At 38.3% G+C, this 7,760-nt stretch overlaps 1 protein-coding gene across 2 annotated transcripts in view; it reads left to right on the forward strand.

The window, feature by feature from the left end:
• The window catches only part of GFY (golgi associated olfactory signaling regulator), a 96,938-nt gene extending 89,679 nt beyond the window's left edge, over positions 1–7,259 (forward strand). For both annotated transcript variants that reach the window (XM_077457004.1, XM_077457003.1), the window contains one exon: positions 6,285–7,259. Coding sequence is in view for 1 of the 2 variants with exons in the window: in XM_077457003.1 (XP_077313129.1) it covers positions 6,285–6,490 (206 nt within the window). In the remaining variant the exon portion in view is untranslated. The remainder of the gene's footprint in view (positions 1–6,284) is intronic.
• Positions 7,260–7,760: the final 501 nt, after the last annotated feature.

The following is a 7,760-nucleotide window of genomic DNA, read 5'->3' on the forward strand; positions in this document are numbered from 1 at the left end:
TTAACCCACTGGTTCGTCCCTCTTTTTTTCACAACCTTGTTGGGTATTTCTCCTGTAAGAGATGTGTTGTGTGCAAACACAACACTCTAGGGAGACAGAAGACTTTGGAATTCATATCAACAGTGACCAATAAAAAGTATTCCATTAAGTCCTTCTGTACATGCAGTGCTAGGTATGTAGTATACCTAATTACTTGCCCTTGCGGGAAACAATATGTGGGTCGTACCACCAGAACCTTCACTATTAGGGTAGGAGAGCACATCTCTTTAAGAGTAAAGATTCCAAACATACTGTTCCCAGACATTATAGGGAGTTCCATAATAGCAACCCAGAGGGTTCTCAGTTCATTGTGATCGATAAGTACACTCCACCGTGGAGAGGGGGAGCTATGACAAGGGGGGGTCTCAAGACTTGAGACATATTGGATTTATGAGCTTCAGTCCCACTCCCCGTTCGGTATGAACGTGGAGTGGGACATTAATGCCTTTATTGATGATTCTTGAAGTATATATCATTTTTATTTTTTTTGGTAAACGGGATCTATCCCTCTGTGCCAGTGCGACATCTTTGTCCCCTTTTTCGGCCGGGTCCATGGGTAACAAAAGAAGCTTGATATTGTAGTAGGTTGGTTATCTTTGCCATTCAGTGTAATATATCGTTCATTTATATCTCACTGGTGAGATGCACATTTGTCTTACATTTATGTAATAATTAAAATCGTCACCTGTTAATTTACATTGTATTTTATAGAAGCCGGACACACACACATACAAACATCTTTTGATGAAACATATAGACCGTGACAAATTGGTTTCTATTTGTTTTTGTCGTCCGTCTATTCCCTCCTTTTTTGCTGATCATTGCAGCATTATGGGTATGGGGATTATTTTTATTCATTTTCATTTTTATTTACCTTTGTTTTTATATTTAATTTCTCGTATTCTCTTTTTGTGGTCCCATCCGGAAGTTGCGCGCACATTGTGGTTATTGCCACTGTTGAAATACGGCATCCAAGCCTCTCTTTCGTTCTTCTTAAGTGCCCTTCCGGAAGTGACGTCAGCACATTTCCGGTTTTGTGAATTCATTCCACGTTTCAAATCGAGGCTTGAGGTTCAGGCCTCGGTCTTACTCTGTTCTATTTGCGCAGCTCCGGATATGACGCCGGCATCACTTCCGAGAGCACCCACACACATAACGTAACTCCGGAGGTGACATTGCCGTGATTGTGGCACCGCCCCCGAGAGCACCAGTATATATGGCGCCATTCCGGAAAACTATGTTGATACGGATATTCAACATAGCTTTAGAGGTGAAGAATATATATTCTTGCACTTGCATTGATATATTCATTTATATTAATAATAGCCTAATACTATTTACATTTATAATAAATTATCATTTTGATGTACATTGTCTTGGTAACACACTAGAAAGCAATTATAGGTGGAACACAGTATGACTGTACTGATTAGAGGCGTGGAATGCACGCCAAGAGGCCATCTTTTACAAACCGGTAGTGAGCACCTGTGACACAGAGGGGTGGATTCTGATTGATTTATGGTATGTATCTTATATAAAGCAGTACAGTAGTAGTGGTAGTACACCCCAGATGATGTCCTAGCGGACGAAACGCGTCGTGAAGACTCAACTACTGCCTACATTTTTCATTGACATGCGTTTCATTGACTACTTAACCTCCCTAGCGGTACGATTATTTCGGATTTTAGGTGCTAAAAGCGGTACACTTATTTTGCATGAAAATTTGGCGTTTTATATTGTAGTCCTGTAATTCTTAGAAATAACTCACTTAAATCTGCTCAAACCAGAGTCTAGCAGACATCCCGGGTATGATAGTTTGAAAAATGAAATCATAAATTATTATTTGTTTTTCTTTTTTTTTTTAATCCATAATCTTTATTAAGTTTTACACTTTATACATACAACTTTTATAAATAGAGTTACCAAAATTCTAGTACATATTCCTTCCATCCAAGAGTCTGATATTTAAGGAAGGGGGAAGCTGGGCATATGTACACATACACAAAAACAAACTAATCCATAAGAAACAATATCTAAAAAATGCCATAAATCCCCACTCTTCCCTATTCATCAGTTTTTCCACTTTATTTTTTATTTTTTATTAATTAACCCCCCCCCCTTCCCCTACCCCTTCCCCCCCCCCTCCCCCAGTGCTATGTTTATGCCTTTACCACATTACCCCTCAGTGTTTTTTTTTGTGCTCTATTACTAAAGTATTCCCGATACCCGTATCCCTTTTTTCCTTTCTCTCTCCCCCCTCCCCCCCCCCCCCCTCTACATCTTCTTCATTTTATTATTATGACTTATATCGGGGTATGTATCTTCTCTATCCAGTTTCGCCAATTTCTATCAAACTCTTTTAAATTGTTCCGTTTTACATATACAGCTCTCTCTTTACATAAATATTCATTTACAGCTCTCACCCAATCTTCCATTGTGGGGGCTAGGCTTGATTGCCATCTCATAGCAATTATCCTTCTGGCTTGGAATAAACATCTTAATATTACGATAGTTACTCCCTTTCTTTCTACTTTCTCATTTCTATATCCTAATATACACATCACAGCATTTAGTTCTACCTGTTTGATCCACGTGCACTAATCTTGCAATAATTCGATTAAGCCTGGACGCTAATACTTTAGCAACAATCTTTGCATCGGAGCACAAGAGAGAAATTGGTCTATACACTGCTACATCCAATGGGTCCTTCCCTTCCTTATACAGCAAGATTATAATTGCCTCCATCATTAATGGAGGCAATTTGCCCTCCCTGGTTACTCCTCTCAAAGTTTCCAGAAGTTCAGGAAGCAGTATCTCACCATAGTTTTTATATACTTCGATCGGCAGCCCATCCGGCCCAGGTGATTTCTGATTTGACATACTCGCAACTGCTTCCTGAAGCTCCTTCAAGGTTATTGGGGCTTCCAATTCCTCTCTCTCCTCTTGATTCAAACGTGGAACCTCTAGGTGACCTAAAATTGTTTCCATCCGCTCATCCATCCCCACTTTCTGTGCAGTATACAATTTTTTATAATACTCTCTAAATGTTTGGCATATACTCCCAGTCTCAGTTGTGACCTCTCCCTCCATTGTCCTAATAACCGGGATTGAGGATGGCCCAGAATTAGTCTTCACCAGTTGTGCCAACATCTTTCCCATACTTTCCCCTTCTGCAAAAGAGACTTGACGATGGAACATATGTTGTAGCTCCACCTTTTTCAAAGTCATTAACCTAAATTCTTCTTGTTTATCTAACCACATTTTTTCCTTTCCCCGTATGGGGTCTCTAATGTAATCTCTTTCAGCCTCCAGCACTTCTCTCCCTATTCTTTCCTCCTGCTCTCTCGATTTTCTATTAATTTTTGCTATAGATTGAATCAGGAGTCCCCTCAAGAATGCTTTCAAAGCATCCCATAAGATCCCTGATGCTACTGTACCCCGGTTATATTTTAAAAATTCTTTTAGTTCTAACTGGATCCCCTTTGGGCTTTCTTCTTTCTCTTTTTTTATTAGTTCTAGCCAGAGCGGATTCAATTTCCATACCTTCTGGGTTCCTCGTTCTCTCACTTTTAATGCTACTATCACTGGGGAATGATCTGAAATCCCCCTTGGCTGATATTCAATCTTTTCCACCATCTGTAGGGCCCGGTCATTCCCCAATATCATATCTATCCTGGATAACGTGGAATGCGAGGCCGATCGGCAGCTATACTGCCGGACTCCCGGATTCCCCGTTCTCCACAAATCCAGTAATCCTACTTCTTCCAGGTATTGACCCAGTCTTCCCTGCCCAGCCGGTTCTACCAACATCCTTTCTGGGAATCTATCAAGTTTAATATCTAAAACCATATTAAAGTCCCCTACTATTATAATAGGGATTTCATCCACCCCCAATAAGAATTAATTTAGTTTAAACATCACTTCCATTTTAATCATAAATTATAATATAATAAATAATTGTACCAAATAATAATATAACAATAATAAAAATTATTCAATAATGTAATCAAATTAAAAACACAGAAATTTGCTCAGTTGCAGAATTGTCACTGTCATTACTTTTCAGTATTTGATGACGGATCTCCCCACAAATTGCTATCGCTCAATTCTGCAAGTGATTCTAATTTATTATCACTGATTTCTAGCTGGTGTAAAATAATTTTTGATGTAAAGTGACAGTTTTGGTTTCTATGGACAATCTCCAGTTTCCAGGCATAAAGAACAGTTTTATATTATAAAACTGCATGCAGGGCACTGGGCAGACCACTAGGGACAAAGGGGATGTGAAATAATTACATACAGCAATGTAATCTGTAAGATTACATTATACTGTATGTATACTGTGTGTTTCACTTTTTGAATTTAGTGCCGATCTCCGTCCCCATGTGTCGCAACGCTCGCAGGGAACGGAGATTGGCTCCGTGATGAATCGAGCGGAGGACGAGCCGCTCGTACAGCGCGGGGACATCGCGGGGACATCGCTGGATCCAGGGGAGAAGGTAAGTAAGCTTCCTCCTGGATCCAGCGATGCGGTCCCGAGTCTGGCTCGGGGTTACCGCTTTCGGTATAAAAATTCCACCCCGAGCCAGACTCAGGAATACCGCCAGGGGGTTAAATGTGAGTTCAATATTTTATTTTTAATAAATTTTCATTTTAAATGGTATTATGCTATTTTGGCTTTATCCTTCCATTTCATGCTAAATTTGGTTGCTGTCGGAGATGTCGCTTCAAGTATTATGACCATACATGTCCAAGAATTGGAGAAGGGCTACCTCTAAGTGTGATCTATTTGACCAGCTATTGCAAAACCAGTGCCCCAGAATTGGAGCAATAAGCGTTGTGTGACCCTTTGAACATATGTTCAATTAGGTCAATACGATCTGGTAAGCCTACATCTTTTATGGTGGTGGTATCAGCACGGCGGTGAATCCTTTGGACAAATAACTTTTTGGATGTTTTCCAGATCACTTTGTTCCTTTTGTGATTTCACTTCATACACAATGGACTTGTGATATGGACTTTATTTAATCACTTATTTTTTGACATGTAATATGTTAATGTTTGTACAAATGTTTAGTTGTATTTAATATTCCAGAGGGGATTTTACATACTTTTTTTATTCATTTTTTTGTCTATGAGATTTTGTCACGTTTATGCTAATTTATACACAGGTACTTAGCGCCGCACTTTACATCTCCCACATCAAAGTGGGACCAGAGTAGTGCAGGAACTACTTTGAAATCGCACATATATGAACGGTACTCCTGGAAATCATGGGGTACGACTTGTCATGTGACTTTTCAGTCCCAAGTAGCATGAAAAGTCGCACTAGTGGAAACATAGCCTTACACTGGTGGCCAGTGGGAGAAAGCGCAAAGCAAAAACATAGACCTTAGTGTAGTTACTTAGATAAAACCTTGAGTCCATGTTGGACAACCACCCCCCCCCCCCCCCCCCCCCGGAAAATGTATGGTGAGTTTGCTACACGGGAGAAAAAAAATACTAACTGATATTGAGAGCACACTTATATAATCCATAAATAAAAATATTACTATATTGACATTTAGTAATTATAACTTTAGTACATTGTTTCTTACAGGTTAACCCACTGCTGCTATTCGGTGACAAAAAGAAAACATATAAAAACAAAACTGCATAAAGGTTTTGTTTTAAATATGATAGCTTATAAGAACCATAAATAGTGTATTTTCAGCAAGATTTTCAGATAATTATCAATAATTAAAAAACAATGTTATTTTTGATGTCAAAACACAGATTACAACACTACACTAGAAAAAAGTAAATAATGGTGAAAAACACGAACCTAAACCTATGCCAAGATCAAAACTACTCCAATGGCCAACAGACCAAAATAGCAGGCTTTTAATGAGTTTAAAAGCTGGATTCCTGTTGTTGGGGTTACTAATTATCACCATAAAGCAAACATTAAATAAAGACAAGCACAAGATGCCTCCTGCCCTTTAACTCTCTCTAATAAAAACACTGAACTTTAGCCTTTTTAGGATTTAATGAGCTCCACTTCGTAAACTGTGTTGTGTTTGCTGGGAGACAGGAGAACATTGTATTTAGAATAAAATATAAAAATAAATAATGAATTATTGTTAAAAGTACTGTATAACATGTACCCTGAGCACTTTACCTTTAACAATTTAGTATTATTGAAGCACATCCCCACCTCAAATAGTTGTAACATTTTCTAACTTTGTTAACTGTCCTTTTTCCAGTGCTACATCTGGACACACCAGTGGATCATCTTGACTTCTTCTCCTTCAGAGATACAGAGACCCCATATCCCACCCCGCAACACAAATGCAATAAAACAGAAACAACTGAATCCAAAGGAGATTACATTATAGAACCCTCAAAGAACACCTCACCCAATGACCACCTTCACCAAATCATACAGATGGGGACTATGAAATACCAATAGAAGTCGGTCTTGTTTTTGGAAGGAATTTTTGAAACTGTCTTTTTTGAGGAAAGCATTAAGGAGAACTAGACTTTCAGTCTTGAGTGGAATAAAATGAAGGTGCTAGAACCAAATGACATAACACAAATGGGCAACCACAATTTCTTCTCAGAGTCTGCAGAATCTATGTAGTTAACACAAATTCTAATGTGTTAGTAAACTGTTCACAATGTTTGGTCAGTCATGTTTTACTAGAAGTTTGATCAGTCATATATCACAATAACTTTAGCATCTGTGTGTCAGCTATCTTATTAAAAGATTATATACAGTATGTCTATAACTCACCCACAATACAAGATACAACACAGGTTTGCCTGTGATCAAGGTAATTTTTTTCCCATTTGGCCCCCGTGACTAGAGTATAAGACTAGTCGACTGTAAAATTAAAGTTTTACAAATCCTGTGTCTTTTTTTGTTTAGATAACTCTAGACAATTTTGTAAACCTAGCAACAGAACTGAAAGTACATAGGAAGCTGCTTACAGAAGTCAAAAGGACTATATTACGCAACATAGAGCTAACACCTTTTTCTCTGCAAAAAACAACATCCTCAGATAAAATATTCTGGAATTAGTTTCCATGATTATGATTATAAACCATGTTGTTGGTGACAAAGAACATCCATGAAAAGTTACTGCATTCATATGTGCATAGAACAGCATACAGGCTAAATATGGCTCTGTATAGGCTGACACTGTTCGGTCTTAATAAACATTCTGTTATTATCGACACACTGAATCAGTTGAAATCATTGCTTCCTACAACTAATATTACAATGCTAATGATAAAAGATATTTTCTTTTTCCAGACACTGTATTTTTGTGTCAGAAATTCTCATTAATAGGATCTTCTCAATTTACAGCTGTGGATTTTACCCTAAAAAAAAACCCACAAACATATATATGCTATCTCCATCTGTGATTTACAGATCTGATGGTATAGATGCTGGTGCTTGCTTCTGAGCATATGATCCAAACATTCCTCATTTTGTGCTTTACTTGGTAAACAGTAGGGATGAGCTTCGAGTTTGAGTCAAACTCATGTTTGACTCAAACATTGCCTGTTTGCCAAACAGCGAACAATTTTGAGTGTTCGCGGCAAATTCGAAAAACCGCGGAACACCCTGTAAAAGTCTATGGGAGAAATCTAAAGTGCTAATTTTAAAGGCTTATATGCAAGTTATTGTCATAAAAAGTGTTTGGAGACCTGGGTCCTGCCCCAGGGGACATGTA

The sequence above is a fragment of the Lithobates pipiens genome, unplaced genomic scaffold, assembly GCF_037356315.1.
Source record: "Lithobates pipiens isolate NorthernLeopardFrog02 unplaced genomic scaffold, aLitPip1_a1.2 Scaffold_27, whole genome shotgun sequence".
NCBI lineage: Eukaryota > Metazoa > Chordata > Amphibia > Anura > Ranidae > Lithobates > Lithobates pipiens.